This window comes from Melanaphis sacchari, unplaced genomic scaffold, assembly GCF_002803265.2.
Source record: "Melanaphis sacchari strain LSU unplaced genomic scaffold, SCAv2.0 Contig123_pilon_pilon, whole genome shotgun sequence".
NCBI classification, from domain to species: Eukaryota; Metazoa; Arthropoda; class Insecta; order Hemiptera; family Aphididae; genus Melanaphis; species Melanaphis sacchari.
Window position 1 is genome coordinate 49416 of NW_020270491.1, and position 22858 is coordinate 72273.

Below are 22858 nucleotides of genomic sequence, written 5' to 3' on the forward strand. Positions count from 1 at the left end.
AATCTAACTCATTGTAAGTATTTTATTAACAATTAAACAATGATCATAGTTGCATAAGCATTTTTTGTTTTGTTTTGTTTTTTAGTCCTTATAATTAAGAATATATTTTTGTGAGTTATGAATAGTGTAAAGAAAAGTGGCTTAACCTCTTTGTGCATTTATTTAAATAATGTTATACCATCAGAATGTATTTTAACATCATTAATTGTATACAGTAGTTGGTTTGTAGATTGTATAAGTATATGTGTGATCTCAATTTATTAATATAAAATATGTTCATAGTATCATTGAATAAAAATAAAGATGATTTGAAAAAGCATGTTATGGCTTAGAAATATGTTATAACATATTTTTTATACTGTGATAAAGTCAAATAGGTATGTAAATTTTTACAGCAATTTCCATATTGTTATGTCTCATTTTTGGTACATCTCTTACACTTCAGATGTCACCACAGTTTAGTCTTGCACTCCACTTAATGAAATTACAATTTTTTTCATGAAATGCAATAATATATAAAAATTCATAATGATATTGATTACAATTTATAAATAATTATTAAGTTTGAACTTTGTTTAATGCGTATAAAATTATTATGTATTCATATTATTATTTATAACTTTTTATTATTATGCTAAGTAAGTACCACCTATGCAACAAAAGGGTAAAAATGCATACTTTGCAGATAATGCAATCATCTTGTCTAGTCACCACAATCTAGATTTAGTTAAAAGAGGAATAAACAATAAACTAATTTTAATTAAAAATCAGTGAGATAAGTTAAATATTTTTAAATATACTTTTGTAGGTATATTAAAAAAAATTCCACAAGTTATTATTTAAATAATATTTTTCTATGTGAAAATACTTGTCAAGCAATGCCAATACAATCGCGACTATTCTGTTATAAAAAAAACCAATACAATGTTATGTGTTTTTGTTATATTTAGTATTTGATTAAAATGGAATATAATTATTGAAAAATAATATACTTTGAATATAAATCTCAAAATTATGAGACATTAAAGCAGCTTTAATTCAATCAATAATGTTAAATATGGTTATTAACTACAATTAATTCTATGTCTGTTCTTTAAGTACCTACAATTATTATTATGAATTACCTACTGTCCTTGACCCATGGGTACATAAATAGATAAATTACATGTTGAAGTTAGTGGTTTAGTGATAAACCTTTGTTTACAGCATAATCATAATTATTCTCACATAACTTAAAATTAACCCCCCCCCCCCTCAAAAAAAAGTTTTCTCGCTATGCCACTGTATAGGTACCTGTAAGTACCTACCTAATAGTATACTTATTGAAATTTTTAATTCATTATTATGATATTATGTAAGTAAATATTACATATTATATTATACACATTAGAAAATATAAATCAACAATACTTTTATTAAACACCCCCTTTGATGATTAAATATAATATTAATTAACATTATCGAGATTTTTTGTGTATATTTCTGAAATTCATTTAAAACTAGTGTTCATATAATGAGTAAAAATAGTAATATGTATATATATATATATATTATAATATATGGTTATCAAAGTAAAAATTAATTTGAATTCAATTACGTTGATATACCTTATTATTTTTTTAAATTTTATTTGTTCATTAGATATTCATTTTTTTTTTTTTTCGTTAATAGGTACTAAATTTGTACTTATAATTGATATTTTACGTATTACAATAGGAATATCTGTGTGTATATATATATTTAAATAAATCAGAAATGAATAAAGTTTAGGTTTGAAGGCTATAATAGTTTAAATAATTATTATTAATTGCTTTAAATTAAGAAAACTATGCAGTAGGTAAGTGTCGAATAACGATTTTACATTGTCTCAGTGGCAAGGTCACTATAGTCTATAATAGATACCTATATTAAATTTGAATCAAATTATAAATCGTTTTATAAGAAAAAGGAGGCGACCTAACTCTTTAGTATGGTTACCAACAAATTAGTTTAATAATTGTCGCGAGTGTCGTTTAGTTAATTTAACATAGTAGGTACCAACTCATTTTTATTTAAAAAATATTAGAATACAAAAAAAAAAAAATGGTATAGATATCTATTGTAACTTATGAGCAGTCATTATTAGATCGATTTAAATATTATTAATTATTCTATTATATATAACAAAAAATACAAAAAAATAATAGAATACATTACCTATAATATTATATTACAATATAGGTACAATATATTATATAATATATCTAGTATTTCTAATTAGCCGTTTATAAATCAACTTATGAATTAACAATACTATTATTAGATCAATTTAAATATCATATTCCACATATATCTATTTTTTCTAAATATAATCACAGTGTCCACCAATCACTAATCACATTGTTAAAACAAATCAATTCACTAACCAAGTCTGAATATTGTATAATATGTAATTAGAAGGAAAATAAAATAACAGACATTTAAACTTATACATTATTATAATGCTAGTGAGAGTATTTTAATGCATATTTATTATTTATAGTAAAATAACTAATAGATATACATACGAATCATTATTACTGTAAAGTTACACACACGTATATATTGATATATATATATATATATATATATAGAATATAGATAGGTTAATACACTTTCTATAACTCACAAGTTACAACCTATTACAATTAGGTAAGTACTTAGTTAACATGTAATCTTAATTTTTTGAAGTACGATTTATTAGGTACCTACAAACGTTTTTATTAGTACTTTGGAAGTTGAACAGTCTGAAAAAATGTTTTATTTGAACACTTAAGAACTGGAAAAAGCTAATCATTCCACAAATAGTAAGCTATTTGACAAGTCACTTTCTATATTGTTGCCAAATAGTATAACACGTTAAATGCTTTAAAATGATTCACGTTACTTATGCTCTGCTTATGGGTTAAGTATACAGGATGGCCGAAGTCTCCTTCAGTCCGAAGAAGTACGAAGTCAGTACGAATCTGTTGATCAGCTTGTTTCAAATATCAAAAAAATGTTGAGAAAAGCTCCATTCAGTGTGACGCAAGTAAACATACAATTAGAATAGATAGTAATAAATAATGATTATTTTTCAATTATAATTAATTAGATGTTTAAGCGCATATTTTAATATATTATTAATTATCATGTACTTACCTATATGTAGGTATATTTTTATAATCAGGGCCGGATTTAGAACAAGTGCCGCCCTAGGCCATTTTAAATATGCCGCCCCTATCCCAAGAAAAAAAAAAAAATGATGTTATTATTTCCAATAAATTTATTTCAATTTTAAATAAATTAGGTCAATAGTCATTATAAACAAAACAAATAATTCTAAATTCTAAATAGCAGTGTAAATGTTTAAATCTTATACCTATGTTATCTATAACATTTTACGACGAACTTTTTTAGTCGCGAAATCGTCGATAATATCATCATAATTTATACTTCGAAGCATCTCAGATTCTATATGTAGTATTGATGTCGCATTTAATCTATCTGACTCCAAAGTTGAACGAAGATGCGATTTTACTCTTTTTAATGCTGAAAATGACCGCTCTGCTGTACAATTTGTTGCAAACGTGCACAAATACATACGTAACGCTGTTGTGACGTTTGGGTAAATATCTATTAATTCATCTGTATACAACATCTGACAAAGTTCTTGAGCGCTTCTTTTTTTGTCCGATTTAAAAAAAAGATGATCACGCAAATGAAGACATTCATTTGTAAATGATTCTTCAATATCATTAGGATATTGTTCTATAAGTGCCCTAGTTTTTTTAAAAATAATTTCCTCGTCAAAACTACATATATTCGTAAGAAAATCAAACTTGACACATAAATCTTTATACGAACTGCCACGTCTTACAAGTTCAGCTTTCAATTTATCCAATATAACGAAGAATACATTTATTCTGAAATCTTCCTTGCCTGTTTCTGTTATCACTTCATTCATTGTTTCGTCGAATTGACGTTTTCTTTTAACAGTTCTCCGCTTGTCTTTTTTATACTGTATTTCACCGCATATTTGTATAGCTTTTCTTTCATATTCTTCAAAATTATTTCTAATTCTAGATATATACTGCTCTAAAGATCCATATAATTCAACGACCATTCCTAATTCAATATTAACTGATTGAAGTTTTTTATTAACTATATGAAACCTTTCTAATACTTCGTTCCAAAAAACAGCCATAAAGCACATTTCTATAGTATTTAAAGGTTTCAAAAGAACCAAAGCGTCAAATTTTGTTACAGGTTTTTCATTGGCATCGTCAATAATAGCCTGTAAAGCGTTTTTAATTTCACTCCAAGAAGTATATAAAGATTTACCCGCTTCGTATCTTGCTGACCATCGGGTTTGAGACAAACTTTTTACACACTTGGCCTTTTTTAAATTGTCGTAATATGCACTGCCCGACAATGACGAACAATAAACTGAAATGAAGTGTGGTCGTGTGTGATGTGGATACACAATATCTCTCGTCAATTTCTATATATATAATATTATTATCGTAATTACTTTTAGGAACAACTCATATTATATACCTAGGTATCTTATCTTTATAATTCACATTACAAGAAAATTGATTTCGTGTTATTGATATTTTAAGTGTCATGCACTCGTATATTTTACACACAGATATCTATACTACTAATATACTAATATATATTTCTGTCTTCTATATAAAAATCTGTGATTTTATATTACGATTACGATAAATACGATAGCTTATTAAGACGCAGGCCACAGAATTAACCAATGTGTCAAATTCATGGATTTACTTTTATGTTTTTTAAATACTTATATCAAATATTATATAATATTAATTTACGCAGACACGCAGTTACATAAATGCATAAAATATTCATATAATTTTTTTTTTATTTCTTACAAAATTTGCCGCCCCAAAAAAAATTGCCGCCCTAGGCCCGGGCCTCACGGGCCTAGGCGTAAATACGGCCCTGTTTATAATTTTTACCAAAGTTGGGCATCAATTATTTAAAAAGTTAAAGCTAAGTCAGAGAGTTAATTTTTTTTAACTTTTTAACTCGACTAGTTAGTTTATTTTCTAATCAACTTATGAACTTGAGGAGTTTAATTGACAGTTGAAATAACTTAGTTTTTTGCAGTTGATATTAGAAATTGTTTTAATAAAATAATGAATTAGAAATTGTATTGTTTTAATGTTTTATGACCTTTAATTGTTATATTATATGAAAAAATAATATTTGTTAAATTATTAATTTGAGATGTGTATATTTTAAATTAATAAATAATAATCATGTAAAGTACAATGGGTATTTACACTTTACAATGTACATTGTACACTATGATAAAAGTTCAATAAAATTGTTTTTATAATTTAGTAAATTAGTAAAAATGCTGTTCCTCCTTATGTTATTTACATACTAATTAAAAAAAAATAGATAAACTTTTTTTAAATTAAGTTAAGTTATTATTTTTTTTTTTTTTTTATTAAATGTTAACTTATCGAGTTAAATTTATAATTTGTTAACGATTAACTTCCAACTTATCCATTATGTACTCTTTTAACTTAACTAAACTTGAGTTAAATATTTTCATTAATTCGCGCACCTTTGATTTTTACTTTTAAGTGTTAGCCTGTTCCCTATAGTCAGTCTCGTGAGACGTGGCATCAACGGGGCCGGGCCGATTAGTAAATCTTGAACAACGTCTATCGGGTGATGTTTCGGTTGCCGACGAACGCCTTTTTTACTACCATCAGGAGTAGAACGATTGCGAACCAATGTTGTCTAATGTACATAGATAGTATTTCGACAATGTAGGAATTTTAAATGTAAACATATAATATTTTACAAGTAATTTCAGTTAAGTACATAAATAGAGAATATCCAACGTTCATATAAAATTAAATATCTATTAGAAAAAAAAATGATTAAATTACAATCAACTAATTGAATATTTAGTAATGAATTATTTTATGAAAACTATACAGAATAACAGGAAAAATAGAAAGTTAAAATGATTTAAAATAAATGCATTTATATTATACCTATATATATAATAAAAAAAATAAATATTTTTATTTGTTTGAAGAAAATCAATTTTCCCATAAAATATTTGTTTCGATTTTTATAAATACTATATAGTACAAGTTTTATATTTAATCATATTTTATTTAGATTATTGTTGTTGTGATATTATAGTGATATTTATTGTTAAGTCGCTACCTACTCATTTTTGTGACCATCCGGAAAATTGGCAATCGCAAAATTTATAGTACACCGTACGCGTCGCACAACTTGGCATTGTTATATTATAATATTGTGTATCTGTGTGGTTTTTTTTTGGGTAGATACATAAATCACATTATCTTTTGTTACACAGAGGTAGCTCATAATTGTGTTGCCAAAAAGATCTTCAACCTTGGTCCACACAAAATATAACGGTGTTTGTCGTTTACGCATCATTAGTACTTCAGGTAAGAAATTTGATTGGTCATTTGCGCATCGCGAAAATTAAAAATAAAAAGGTATACCTACCTACTATAGTGACATGACATGACCGGATGATACACCGATAGTTGCGATGTTACGATAATATTAATAACTGATGACTTATGAGTTATAAGTTTAAGAACCACAGTTGTAGATTCAAGCGGAAACAAATATTAAAATGAGTGAAGAGTCAATCCGTTTAAGAAACAAAGAAATAAAAAATATACAATTCGTAAACGAACATTATTTTAAGTATACAAGTGGGGAAATAAATCGACAACAATTTTTAAGTATAATGGGACACAGATTTAAACATATTTAGATTATATTTATATTTTAATAATTTTGTATTTGTTTTATAAATGTAAATAATGAGTAATTTATTAGCAATTTATAACGAATCTAATCTCATAAGATGATTAAATTATATGGTAGTATACGTTCAAAAGTATTAATTTTTTTTTTTTGTTTTTGAATATTGACGTTTATTTTTGTATACATTTATAGTTTTGTAATTATTGAAATCATAACTTACGTAATAATAATTAATAAAAATTGTTATGTTATATTGGAAAACAATCTAAGCCTTTTTTTAACAATAGCGATGCGCAAACGTCCTACGCCCAAATATAAGCATTTAACATCGTTGTACGTGAACGTATAGACAGTTCCGTAATAATTGTAGTTATCGTGAAACTCAGTACCGGATGTATGAGGCAGACAGGCCTGGAGGGACACTAGAACAATCCTGGTGGTCTGTTACAATAACAGATACTAAATAGCTTGATAATAATTTAGAAATCAAAAATAAAAGTAGGATTCATAGAATAACATAAGAATAAATATAATTATAATATATACCTAATGCATAAATAAGTATATAAATTATTTGCTCGTGTAATTTTAAATATCACAATTAGGGTTAGAATTTTAATGCCCTAAAAAATTTCAAAAAATGCTCTTAAAAAAAATGCAAAAATGACTAATAAAACTAAAAAATTGAACTAAAAAAATTTAAAACAATACTACAGTAGTGAATTTTTTTTTATTTATTAATAGTATTTGCCGTTGTTACTTGTTTAGTTCTGTTGTAATTCTATTTTCTTAATTATTCATTCTAAAATAATTTAAATAAAAATTGTTATCTTATTAGATATAGAATAAATCTATTGTAATTTCGTTCAATTCGATTAATCACCCTTGAACGTCTTTGATTTTCAAGTTCTAGTTTTCTTTTTCTATTTTTGCCCCACTAGCCATTTTAATTAAATGCTTTTAAAGCGAATGTTATACATATGACAAAATCTTAATGTTTAAATAAAACCGATTAAATGGGGCATATGACTAGATAGGAACAAGAAATGAACGATACAAAATGTATTATCGTATACTTGTATATTCATACATCGTACTTCAATTTAACATAAAATATTAAACAATATACAATATTATTAACGGTCATCGGATTAGGTTTTCTCCGAAAACTAATAAACTGATATTGACTTAGCAACTATTTTTGTTGCTTTTTCTTGTACTACCTACGTATAACTAGTTAACATAGTAATATCTAATAAAATTATAATAGTCTGTAAATATCGCAATTAAATATGTATTTAACTTTTTCTAAATTCCAAAAACTCATATCATGTATGGAATTTGTATCTATTAATCATTAGTCAATAGTCATTAGAATACATTAATTGTATTCCTATTAGCGTCCGTCCCACGGTCCTTAATATGAATCATAAGGATATTTACATTTAATTACTTTGTTTACGTCGCATTGTTTGTATATACCTAATTTATGAGTCATGACACTTATGACTATCAATGGCCGGTTACTATAACTTAATGTTCCCAGGGCCTTACCCGTTTGTGAATATTTACCTTTTTCGTGACTCGTTAGTCGTTTGCTCACTAAAGCATAACTTGAATAGTTAATAATACTTATAGATTGTTAATACTTGCGTTAATATCAACCAAGTATAGAACTCTTTTCTATAAAATTCTATCAAAATCAATAAAAAATTAAATAATATTAAAATAACTTATAATGTTGTTTTATATCGTTTTCCTTTATACTTTTACAGGCCTAGGGCTTTCAATGACATTTTTTTATTTCTCAAATATTTATTATTTCAAATTATTTATTACACCAGCAATAATAATTATAGAATATATAAATAATATAAAAAATATTAATAATATTATTTTGATAAATCATAAAGTAATAAATTATATTACTCTAAACTTGATAGTTTGTTTCTGTCAGTGCTTAGAGTACCTATAAAAAAAATACAAGTTTATTTTGGTAAATAAATGTTTAGTTTTGTTGAAAGTATTTTATTCTCAAATCTTATACATTGAGATATAATTTGTGATCATTGTTTAAATTTAAATACATTTTAAGCCGTCAAAACAACTAAATTATTTCATATAATGTTATTATTATATTTTATATTTAGTATATTTAATATAACATTTATACAGCTTATATATTTTCTAAGCCTATATAAATAATAGAAAAATAGAGATACTCCACATTTCTGAAAATCAGATCTAGTGGATAAATCGAGAAAGGTAAAAATAAAAATAAATTCTATTACTTTTCTAAATAGTTAGAAAAAATTTATTGAATTTCGTCGAATTCGCGAATATTAGCAAGTTATTTTGAAATTGAATATTTTTACATTTTTCATATTCATACCTAAGGTTTAAAAAAGTTATACTAGGTTCTTTATAAGCTTTTCAGCTGTTATTAAAAAAAAAAATTATTCTAAAAAGCCAAATTGATACATATTTTTACGATATATTCACCAGTGATAAATAATTATTTCTACTCAAATGACTTTTGTCATTTTTTTGTAATAATAGAAAACAAATAATTATATAGATACTTGAAATTTTCATAAAAATGTTTGTTCTCATTTTATATACCTTTTATATACGATAACAATTTCAAAATATTTTAAAACTTTTTGAGTTATTTATAAACAAATACCTCATACTCGTAAACTCTAGCGAATTATAGGATGTCTGTATTCGCAGAAAAATGCAAAGGTGGGCAATAATGAAAATTATTCACTCAACTTAAGTTAAACGAACATAATATCGATACGTTAAAAGTTAACTGTTAACAAACCATAAATTTAAATCGATAAGTTGAAATTTTATATGAAAAAAAATGTTAAATTAACTGTCTTAACTCAGTTTTAAAAAATTTAATTAATTTTTTTTTTTTTTAATTAGTATGTAAATAACATAAAGAGTGACTGCATTTTTTACTAATTTACTAAATTATAAAAACAATTTTATTGAACTTTTATCATAGTGTACATTATAAATTATAAATACCCATTGTACCTTATATATGATTACTATTTATTAATTTAAACTATTCACATCTCAAATTAATAATTTAGCGAATATTATTTTTTTAACATAATATAGCAATATTGAAGGTCAAATAACACTAAAACAATACAATTTTTAATTTATAATTCTATTAAAAAAAATGTCTTATATCAACTGCAAAAAGCTATGTTATTTCCACTGTCAATAAAACTATTTAAGTTCATAAGTCGATTAGAAAACAAACTAACTAGTTACTGGCCACGCCTTTGGCAAAAATTAATATGAATAAATGATAAATGATAATATGTATTGTCTTGCCGATTGTTTTTCGACTATGTCCGTTTTTATCGGTCGCTACTTGCTGTCAACACGGTAGTCTGATCAAACACTTAAACTCGTTTGACGCAATAAAATTTTGTATTTATTTCTATTAAGAAGACGTTACACCCGCACGTATTGTCTCCGTCTTACACACATATGACATGGTAATTTTTGTTCACCAGTTTCAATTGTGTGCTTTTCAAATATTTATATTTTTCATACTCATAACTCACTTAAAAATTAAAATATCGTAAAAAAATCGACGAAAGAACACAGATAATTTTCTTACTTAAAAGTCTGAGCATAGGTCAACTCAATCTAAAATCAAAACTAAAAGCACACTATTGAAACCGGTGAACGAAAATTTACCATGTCGCACGTGTGTAGGACGGAGACAGCGCACGTGCGGTTGCGACGTCTTTTGAAAAAGTGCAGACTTATTATAATTTTATTTATATAATGTCGTTTTAGAACTACGGTAATAATATGAGTAAACGAGGTTATTTGGATTTCACTTATTGTGATACATATTTGATTATTTTTAGTACATTTTTTGTTACTGAATAAATATTTTATTGTGTATAGTGATATTTTGTTTAATATTCATAATAGTTTACCATACGATGCGATAAGACGTAGGTATTCGGTCGTCGTGACCGTCATTCGTCCATCGTCAACGTCAAACGCGTATTAAAGTTGTGTTATTTACAAAATCAATAAGACTAAACGATTTTGGTAAATTTATTCTGTGACCATTAATTTTTCTGTACAACATTTTTTGTATTTTATTATTAGTTATCATATTATAATATCATCATGTGTTATTGATATAATACGGCTAACCTTTATTTTATTAGTTTAATTATACTAATAAATTAGAGTTTGAACATAAATATTTATCTATTTGCTTAGATAATATACACACATATTTTTATCAGACTGACTCTTAATTTTACCCAAGATTACTCTTTCACCTCACCATAAATATATTATGAATCCGTGACTGTAATCAAGGGAAATGTTATTCACGAGCTATACTTTATTCAATGTCATTTTCGAATTATGTAGATTGACTTATAGATAATATTTGATATAGCATGAACCTAACAAACATTTTTATGGTTAAATATTACTGTAAAATATTTTACATAAATATGTCATGAGATATTCTGTGCTTGATAATATACGCTGACAAACTGACAACCGTCTACGCTAAGATTAGTTGAATTTAAATTCAACACAATATCTGTTACAGTGATTTACTCCACACCATACAACAAGGCGGTAACCACTTGTTCATATTTTTTCTTATTATTTTTACAAAAACTGAAATATGTGAGTACTCTTTAATAGCAAAAAGTTGTATATTTATGTATGCTAAGTCAGCATTTCCCAAACTGTGTCCACCGTCCATCACATTGAAAACACCAGTTATTTATTATACAAATAAAATTTATTTATCTATTTTTTTTTATTAATTCAATTTTTTATCTTAAAAATATGTGCATTTAGTTCAGAAAAGAAAGCAATAATATTATTATTGTTATCTATTACTATTTTTTATTTTTATTTAGGGGGTCCGGCAGAGAAAACATTTGAGAAACGCTGTACTAAGTATATTTCAATACTGTTTCTGTAGCATTACCGAAAAAAAAATCAAAAGAGATTGATCCTCAAAAACATACATGATAAGATAAACGTATTTAAATAAACACACAATTAATTTTTAGTATATTTATATTATGCAGAACTGACTTCATACGACGAATGCCCAGAAAAATTACTTTTGTAGTCTTGTCCATTATTTATCTGTAAAATTATTTCAAGCTCGCCCATGATAGCATACGTTTTCTACAGGTCTAGACAACCATGTTAAGTGTCATTATGTCTTAATGACATATTATTAATGCATGTGAGTTAGTACAGTCATGGAATATTCATCAATTTTGACATTCTGTATTTTCGTGATTCAGTGGTCTACAGTGTCTAAGTTGAGGTTTAGACTTGTCATTAGTGTGGCCGATTATACTATGACTACGAAGTAATTATTCTGCTCAAGTGATAGAAGCAGTGTTTATTCCAGACCTTCAAACTCCAGAGGGGGGAAGAGTGTCGTACATTTTTAAGGGGATATAATAAATAATAGCGAATAATGAAGGGAAGTAAAAATAAATCTAAATTGCATACAAAATTATTTTTGTAGTTTTTGTTCACATAAGAAGTGACCATAATTAATGAGTAATAGCTAATACAACTTAAAATCGATTTAAAAGTCATTTTTATTGACATTAGATAAATATTTAATTTAGATATCTACAAATACATAGGAACATATTTAAAAATAAAATAAAAATAATTTAAGTAAATTCTTTACATTAAAAAAAAAAAATCCTACTGAATTCGGTAGTATTATTAATATTTATACTACATAAATTATAGATTATTATTAGTGCACATTAATTGACTATTTAACATAAGTAAAGGCAGTTAAAAAAGTTATTTATATAACACATTCAAACCACTATCATAATATTTCTTTTGTATTATTGTTGGTTGATGTAATAAGTCTTACAGTTTTCCGGAGAAGTAAACATTTTTCCAGATGAGGAGAGGAGTAAATACCCCTCCAAGTCGCCCTTCCAGAAATAAACACTGGATGTAGGGCTGAAGGAACCTGAAGACAATAACATCTGCAATTGTACTGATCATTAATAATATATAGGTATAAACTGGCATTAATGCATAGATCAATAATATTTAAATCACTGACTAAAATAGAACAGATCGCAAATTATTCTGTGGACAAATGATGGGTAAGACGTCAGGTTTGAGTAAAATACTATTAAAAAATATTTCGGATTTCGAAATAAACATACTTCAAAGCTAATGAAAAATAGTGTTCCGAATAAAATATTTATTATAAATATAGGTAAGTATTCCAATTATGTTTTATTTTATAGACCTGAAAAAAAATATTATTGTCTTCGGGATAATATAAAATTTTAGCAAATGTTAATATACTCGTATATATATCATTTTTGTATTTTGTATTTAAAAAAATGATGATTTATTGTTTATAGCATGGCAATAAATATTAAATTATATCGAATGTTTAAACAAAGAGTTTCAATCTGAACATTATAAAACTGTACGAGTATTCCGAAATCGGAGTATAGCATTTAATTTCTTATAATGGAGTTTTAAGTAGGTATTCCAAATATTTAAGGTATTCGAAACGTCGCCCAAGTCTGGCCAGTCTGGGAGACAAATCTCTCAGGGTCGTCAAGAGACTTGTACGCGGGGACAAGACGTTTGTAAAACATGTTTGTACTATCAAGTGTTTAGTGCAATGAATATATAGGCAGCGCTAGATATTGGGGCGTAGTAGTTACTTCCTCCCTCCAAGTATACGACTACCGTATACGCGGTCATTGCCGTTCACTTCGTAGTCTCGACATCGGTAACACGCGCATTCGATGACATTCGTTAGTCAGCCGGAAAGCGCAACACATTTCGTCGGAAAACCATCAGATCAACAGTCGTCTGCACAAACCTCTCGGCGAATCACCTACAAATTTGGCCACGAGAGTGAACGACACCAGTTACATAGTTCAAGTAACAACGAACCATCGTCAGTTAACATACGGTCCGGTCTAAAGACGTCCCGTCAGTTTCACTTTTTCGTAATTACGTTACAAGACATATATTCACGATGAATGGCCAACAAAAAAAGCTCTACAAAATCGTATTGACTGGAGGTAAGGCTCTCACACGCTTATCGTATTATTCATATTTTGGTATTTAATATATTGAATTGTACTTAACGGGTTTCGTCGTACGAGTGCATGACTTAAAGGCGTTATCAAAGTGGATAGTTTCCGTGGTTTTTTCTTCAAAAATCAATGAATAATTATCAATTATTATTTAAATTTTATGTATTTTAAAGATTTTGAATTTGTGAAGTTGCCCTCTTCCCTCCTCAAAAAAGTTAGTAAATTATTACCCTTCCCAATCTTGTAGTTCAGATTACATTTGTCAGATAGAAAGGCTTAGAACTTAACTTGTAAATAATTATAATTTCAATCCAAGAATTTGTAAGTTGATTATATACTCTCCATAAGGATTTGGTCATATTAGAAGGGAATCGGCGGGAGGTACTCATTTGGTACCTATTGAAATGATGATTCATGTATAGTATTCTGGGATGTGAATTTTTTAAGTTTAGTGTACGTAAAACGCATTTACAACTGCTCCTTGAAATATAAACTAAATATATTATATTTAAGTTATTTTTCGCGTTTACTACATATCGTTTTTAAATGCAGTATATTATAGTCCTATGTTAAAACATTTTTGTTCGTATACTAACCTACAGTCTATCCTGGAGCTACTCAGCTATCATTTAAACGTACAAATAACAGATTTACCTACCTACTTATTGTTACATTTTAAAGGTATTCAATAATAGGTTTTTAATGTGTATACATCATTTTGTCATTTTTGGTTATAAAAAGCAGCTTATACTGAGAATAACAATACGTATTGTTATAAATAATATAAAAGGATTTTTGGACGTTGTCCTTTTTGGCCAAAAACAACCTTTCTGCTTTCAATTTTCCCAGAATTTTGTTGTTGTACGATTTTCGTTTCGCCAAGACCAGTTTAGATCAATATACAATTAAGTTGGCATTGGTTCTCAGTCAAATTTTGTCGTACATTATTTATAATATTTATTAGCATTATTTAACGGACGCTAATAAAAATATGCAAATTTATTAATTATTGAAACTTAAAAGGCAAAAACACAATCAAAAACAAATGACACACGGTACCATTACCTGTCAAACGAAATTACTCTATGAATTCATTAAAATATGTGTAATAACCTTAATGATGACGAGTAGATCTTAATAAATATGTTTTCCACAAATTAAAAACCTTTTTTTTATTGCATGACGTATAGTTATTTATTTTACGTTTTTTTTTTTAATAATGCGTTTATTTTGTGTCGTATTACTCGTACTTAAACTATACGCGCTAAGCCTACGATCACTTTAATCCGGCGTACACTCTAGGAATGTCGATAACGACTGTAATAAAGGTCAAACACAGTTTTAGTCGAAAATAGGTAGATAGGTACCGTAATGAGATCCGCGTGACCAGGGGCACTATTTCAGATTTTTTGTTGTGTGCGAGGTTTAAAGCAGGCCATTTTGAAAATTCACCATGTCATATTTAAAAATAGATATACGTGTATAGGTACATTATCCCGATTTTAATTATTTCTATACATTACATGGATCAAATCATTGCGTCAATATAAATAGTAAAAATCAATTTAACAACTAAAATATAATAAATAATTAACAATCATAATAATTGATAGTATACCAGTATTGATAAATTTCATTTTAAAAATGAAAATACAATTTAAGAAGATTTAATTTTGAGTATTATCTTAGCGGGACGCAGCCAATTGGTACTATTTTAAAAGTAAAGAATGCAACCGCACACTGATCGCCCCTCCTCCAAATGACGCCCCAGCGCGTGACGCCCATTCGCCGTTGGCTCTGAGCGTACGGCCGACCGTCACACACAAGTACACAACATCTTTTTGCCAAACTACGACAGCATATTTTTATTATGTTCATACACTCAGTCGTCTAAAGTGTAAGACAAATGTGAAATGATGAAATGAGTGTACACGCGAAAATGAATTAAATTGTATTATAAAAAATTATTGTAAGCTTATAGTTATAAAACGATCTAAAAATAGTCTGGGCTATATCCCTAAGAAATTCATGTACTCAATGATAACCGAAGTAGCGAAAAACAATAATTTTTATATTACATAATTTACTTTTTAAAATTCAATAGGTTGTAGCGTACTGTTTTGAAATCCATTACAGTCAAATTTGCTTATTACGATGCCGTATATAACGATATTCCGGGTAAAACGATTTCAAGCTATGTATTTGGTTGGTTTTATATTTTATGTGTAGTTACTTTTTCTAATGCGGATATAACGAAGTTCGGTTATAACGATCATATTCTCTAGGTCTCTCGAAGATCGTTATAAGTGAATTTAACTGTATCAATTTAATAAATATAAATTATAGTGGCCAAATTAATGTTAGATCTACTTGTATCATTAATATAATTTAATGGAATAATAGAATTAAATATCTTTCAAAATGTTGTTATGTTAATTACCTGCAAATTTTTGTCTTTAATAGGTACAAATAACTGTGTAACTATTTATATTTTTTAACGACGTATATAATAGTGTGCAATTTCATTAACACTTTCATTAATAGCCAAATTTAATTTAAACAATATATGATATGAGTATGACTGCTGTTTTCGACCTGATTTTATTTTCTCTAAAGATGCTAAATTATACTCGGATGATTCTGAAATTTAGTTATAATTATAAGAAACGTTTGATCAATTAGTGTTATAAATTATAATACCTAATTAATACTGAAAGACTTAAACAACTATACTGTTTAAAATTTATTAATTGATTTTAACGAATAATATGAAATTAATATATGTACCTATATGTACCTTAAGTTTTTATTTCTACTTTTTGAACAGGTAATATAGTATAATATTCTTTAGTCAATAAATGTAAGTTGTTTAAAAATTTGAATTTTTCTTAAGAAAAACAAATAATAGTAATAAGAATAAAAATTATTTATTATTAAAAAAAAGCTATATAATTAATAAATAATATATTATAATATAGGTACTTAGTATTTTACCTCTTTAAACTTTATATATACTTGCTAATAATAATGAATTACTATGATTGTTTTCAAGTATTTCATAGGTAAATAATATTATTTATGTTATTATATAATTATTATAACTAGGGCCCGGATTTTTATGCAAATGCATATTCTTCTACATTTGACTTATAAAAATTCTGATTCAGAGCAGATTTAAATTATTATTGGTGAAAAAGTTCTGAATATTTATCACCTTTAGGGTCTAGTTATAAAAAAAGTTGAATGTATCGGTACTTAAATAAAACAAATCGTGTACCTATCTAAAATATTTAACTAAACATTATCAATTTAATTAGAAAATGTTGGTATTGATGAAGTATAAGCGAATCAAAAAATAAATAAATCTCGGTAAATTAGATTCATTATTATAATTTAATATTTTTCAACATCGATGAAATCTTATTTATAAATATTATTAGCTTTTTAGTTTTTTTAGCTTCATTCTTTTTAAAGTAAAAAACTTAATTATTTTTTCTATTATTTTCTAAATTTTACTACTATTTTTTAATCGTTGTGTTATCCATAATTTCAATCATTCGTGCAATGTTCTCATAATTTAATTTAAATACCATTAATTATTTATTACTATTATAAAACTAATACACTTGATATATATATGTGAATGTTAACATTTAATTTTTAATTAGGTAACCATACTAACCTTTATAATTTGTTAAATTTAGGGCCTTGTGGTGGAAAGACAACGGGACAATCAAAACTTTGTACATTCTTTGAGAATTTAGGATGGAAGGTAAATGTTAAAATTATTTTTTTAATTATTAAAATAATTAATTGAAATTGTATTTTTTATTTTTAGGTTTACAGAGTTCCAGAAACTGCCAATGTTCTATTAAGGTAATTATATTTATTTTTTATATAAATTTGAAAATATTTTTAAATAATAAATTAACATTTAAATTTAGTTTTTAGATATAAATACAAGTATTTACATATATATAAAAAATTAAAATGTCATATATTAATTGCAGTTTTTTACCCCCATCTAATACCATAACTCCTATTTAACTTTTAGTAGGTACTTATTCATTTTTAATAATATATTTCAATATTTTTCAACCCTAAAATAAATTATTTACGAAATCGAAGGCTGAATAATCAAACAATTAATTCTTTTTATTTAAAGGTGATTATAAGAATTAATTTTCAGAATTTCTATTAATATTTATGTTTGACAATAAATTAATTTTGATATTTCATTTTTGATATGTTTCATAAAACGTACTATATTAACAATTAAGTTGTAACATATACCAATACGATAACATACATCCTAGTTACAAAAATAATTACTTATTAATAATATAATATAATATTAAAAAACTTGAAAAAAAATGTTTAACCTTGTGTTCATAAACGACATTGGTACATCTTTTTACATATAATAATCATATTACTGTAATAGTAAACCATTTAATAATTAACTTTAAAAATTACTTTTTTTTTCAGCGGAGGTATCAAATTTTCGGAATTAACTGAAGATCAAGGTAATACATTTTAAAAGAATATATCAATTATATCCATTTCTGTTAAAAAAAAAAACTTTTTTTTTACCAACCATCAAATTTACTCGTTTTACTAAATTTTTTCACAAAACATGATTGTTTTTATTTTTATTCCATCATCTTTTTGCTATAAGTCATATTTCTTATATTTTTAAATTTATATTTCTATACTGTTAATAAAGTTAACACACCTCTTCTTTTTTGTGACTTCGAATTATTTATAAATCCCTAAACCTATTTAAGCTATTTAACCAACTATATCGTCTCATTAGAAATAAATAATAATTATTAACTTCATAATATTATATTTTTTTTTTTTTTTTATTACAGTCGATACATTTCAAAGTAATCTCCTCAAAAGTATGCTACGTATAGAACAAACGTATTTTGAGCTGGGAAAAACATGTGACCAAGACTGTTTAATTATTTGTGACAGAGGTGTTATGGATGCTGCTGCATGTAATTATACAAAACATATTTATTTGATATTATAATAATTATTATAAATATAAATAAAATTACTTATAAAAAGAGGAAAATAGTGTAATCAAAAATATAGATATTATTATAATGAATGATAGAAATATGAGATGCAATTGATAAAAAAAATTTGAACAATTAAATTACCAAATAATATTTTTTCAACATCTATTTCAATTATTTCTTGACTGTAATTTAATATTTTAGAGGGCTACAACTCGATTGTGTACATATATTTTGGCTACCTGTGACAAAAATGTCTAGTATTAGATTTCGTTTGTGCACACATTTTCCTTCTCACTTTAATAAGCTTAGGAGTTAGGACTGTTTGCTTCAAATAAGCGTGATTAAAAATGTGTGTGTGTGTGTTTTAAGCATATCGTTACATAAACCGCTATTCGTAATAATATCGTTATAGTATAGTCAATATAAAAATAAATTACATTTAATATGTAGTGTCATTGTAATTATTATTATTTGAAATTAAATTTGTATGATGGAATTTATTTCCAATACTTTTTATATAAGTTAAACGATCGATAGTTTTATTTTTATACTTATTCCAAATAGATTGTAAGTATTCTTCCTTACGCACAGTTTCCTTTCTTTAATAATTTATTACATTGTTTTATATTGAGTTTATTTAATATTTTTAAATCTGTTTCACTTTGAATTTGCATAAGTGTATCTGTTGCATCCACATAGTGAAACCACTCATTTCATGAATTGGATATCTAGATAGTGAAATTCGTTCAGATCGTGAATTTTGACGAAAATACATTATATGGACATCCATTTCATGAAATGGACAATACCTATATCGTATACTTTGTGTAATTATTATTTATTATATAATGGCTCATAAACTATCATTTTACATTTATACGTATATTATATTTTATTATATAAATAATTATATTCTAACAAAAATATTTTTATTTTATTTGTCACGATTGATTAAGACATTGACTGTTACAAAGCATACTTTTCCATATCAATAAAGATAATAATGCTTTATCCGTGATCTATATTATATGAGGCTATTAGAAAGATATCAAATTTAATTTCGGTAATTCCACATCTGATATCATATTAATGTTTCTTTTTCGGATATTCGGATAACAGTTGACGAATACCTATGTAACTCCTAAGTTGTTCAAAAAATAACATTTAGTGAGTGTTTGTGTATAACACAGTTACTATTGTGTTTGCAGTTTATACGTGTACCTATTTATTATTTCATACAGCAACTTTTAATAAAAATGGAAGAAAAGAACGTAGGTATTTTATGAAAAGCTAGATGAATATTATAAATTGAAATCTAAAAAAAAAACCGTTCCCTAAATATGCTCAATTACAGATGATTGCTGAAATAGAAATGGTTAAAATCAAAACGTAAGTAATAAGTAATATAAAGTGTTATAAAATATTCATGAAATTTACTATAATTACAATATTTAACTACCTATATTTCTCTATTGTTTTATTACCTAACAAAATAATTATTTGATTAACTTAAAAATACCTTTAACGGCTTAAACTTTACATAATTTTTTTCCTCATTAAAATAAAATAAAAATATTTTTATTAAAATATAATTATTTATATAATAAAATATAATATATGTATAAATGTATAATAATAGTTTATGAACCATTATATAATAAAATAATAATTACACAAAGTATACGATATAGGTATTGTCCATTTCATGAAATGAATGTCCATAATATAATGTATTTTCGCCAAAATTCACGATCTGGACGAATTTCACTATCTGGATATCCAGTTCATGAAATGAGTGGTTTCACTATGTGGATGCGACATATCAATGAATTGATGTATGTGTGGATGTGGTGTTGGTGTATACAATTGGCTATTGTAATGTTTATGAAAATTTTCTGTGCTATTCGTCGTCTTGGGATTACCATTTGGTTCACAAGCCTATAAGATTGGTGAAAAATTGCTGTTAAAATCAATTTAATTTTCTAAAATATAATCTGAGAATATAAAACTAACTGTATCAGGTGTTATGGGCATAAGATCTATAAAGACATCTGAAACTTCACGGAATGGTAAATAACTTATACATTTATAATTGGTAAGTGAATATATCGTTGTGCACAATAGCAAATCGTCGATTTTCAAGTAGAAAATTTTGAATGCGCGCAAACGAGTTGCAGCGTTTTAAAGTTTTACATAGGTATTTGTAGAAGGAAATAGGAAAGTAGAATGTATTTTTAATCAATAACTATTGATCAACATTCAATGAAAATATTACTTATCGATGAAATTATTATAGATATTTTATTATTTTTAATTCCATTTTTTTGACCGATAATTATTTTTGTGTGTTTGACCAATAAAATTAATTCGTAAAGAAATATGTCATTCAATTATTTGAAATGTTCTCGTTAAAAATAAAATTACATGACATGTGTTAAATTAATAAATAGACTTAAATAAATATTTATACACGTAAATGTATTTATTTTTTAGTCGTATTTAATGTATTATATATTCATAATAATTCTAAAAAGAGGTCAGTAGACCGGAAAATATGTCATTAAAATAGCTTTAAAAAAGTGATAACACTACTTTTTATCCAACACAGCAACACTTGTTTAAATTAAACAATATTGAAAAATTAACCATTTATTTGTACAGATATATCTAGTTATAAATGGAATCGGATAATGAAAAATAACGGCTGGAACGTGGTTGATATGAGAGACAATCGTTATGATCAAATAATTCACATGGTGTCCGCTGCATGTGGGGCTGGAGAGTTTTATAGCACCGAGGTAATGACCTCTAAAAACTCTTCCATTGTGTTTAACGTAGTTAATATTTAACGTTTGTTTCAGGATCATGCGAGTAGAAGTGAAGACTTGGATTTAGCTAAAAGTCTAGACGTCAAAACATCAACAGCATGGATTGGACACCCATACTTTGATGTCATTGATAATTCAACAGATTTTGAAAATAAAATACGCAGAATGATAGCTGTAAATATTAACACTAAATTAATTATTGATTGACTTCGAGAACGTTTTTATTCTTTTAAAATTATTTGAACAGGCCGTTTGTCAGAAATTGGGCATCAGCACTGATGATAGATTAGCTACAAATTCTAAAAAACGTAAATGGTTAGTGAAGCACTTGCCTAATGACGAGTTGTTTCCTCCATTTCAAGATTTTGAAGTTGAACACCACTACTTGCAGACGTATACAAAAAATATGCAATCTCGTTTACGTAAACGAGGACAAAAAGGTTATTTATTTATTTACAACCTGAGTAATTTTAACTTACATGATATGCTGACTGTGACTTGATTTTTTTTTGTTTATAGGCCATTGGAATTATACACATACACTTCGCAAGCCTAAGATCCAAGAACAAGTAATAGAAATTAAAATGCAGCTCACTCACAAAAGCTATGTAAATCTGTTGCCACTGAAAGATGAAACCCACAATCCTATCTATAAAAAAAGGCGATGTTTTATATACAACAATCAATATTTCCAGTTGGACATTTATCGTAAACCTTGTCATAAAAGGTACAGGACAAATAACTTTAAAAACGTCTTTGAATTATAATATTGGATATTCTGTATTGATTTAAAATTTATACTTTTATTTGGTTTTAGGTGTAAAGGGTTAATATTACTTGAGACGCATTCCGTTCTTGAAAATCAAGACCTTTTTGACCGTTTGCCAAAGTTCCTAGACATTGAAGCTGAAGTTACTGATAACGCAGCTTATTCTATGTTCAATTTATCGCTTGTTGAAGATTGGGAAAAATCAAAAAAATTTTGTCACTAGATAGGTATATATCTATCTAGTGATTATTTAAAAGTAATTTTAAGTTTAGAATTAAATTATTAAACCAA

General features: G+C 26.1%; 2 protein-coding genes across 2 annotated transcripts; one reads left to right on the plus strand and one right to left on the minus strand.

Annotated features, from left to right (window-relative positions):
• Window positions 1–3388: 3388 nt before the first annotated feature.
• LOC112590967 lies at window positions 3389–4213 on the minus strand. Its single transcript, XM_025334587.1, has one exon. It carries the CDS (start codon window positions 4211–4213, stop codon window positions 3389–3391), a length of 825 nt encoding a protein of 274 aa, XP_025190372.1.
• A 9666-nt stretch (window positions 4214–13879) lies between these two features.
• LOC112590965 (TRPL translocation defect protein 14-like) lies at window positions 13880–22790 on the plus strand. The gene is made up of 10 exons (XM_025334585.1): window positions 13880–13925; window positions 17645–17712; window positions 17779–17816; window positions 18429–18466; window positions 18815–18943; window positions 21632–21768; window positions 21832–21972; window positions 22046–22238; window positions 22318–22525; window positions 22616–22790. The coding sequence occupies exons 1-10, from the start codon at window positions 13880–13882 to the stop codon at window positions 22788–22790; spliced, it is 1173 nt and encodes a 390-aa protein (XP_025190370.1).
• The last annotated feature ends 68 nt before the right edge of the window (window positions 22791–22858 follow it).

Coding starts and splice junctions, on each gene's coding strand:
- LOC112590967 (XM_025334587.1), bottom strand. CDS start 4,213: ATGTGCTTTATGGCTGTTTTTTGGAACGAAGTATTAGAAAGGTTTCAT.
- LOC112590965 (XM_025334585.1), top strand. CDS start 13,880: ATGAATGGCCAACAAAAAAAGCTCTACAAAATCGTATTGACTGGAG. Junction 17,713..17,778: donor TTGAGAATTTAGGATGGAAG/GTAAATGTTAAA, acceptor TTTTATTTTTAG/GTTTACAGAGTTCCAGAAAC. Junction 22,239..22,317: donor ACGTAAACGAGGACAAAAAG/GTTATTTATTTA, acceptor TTTTGTTTATAG/GCCATTGGAATTATACACAT.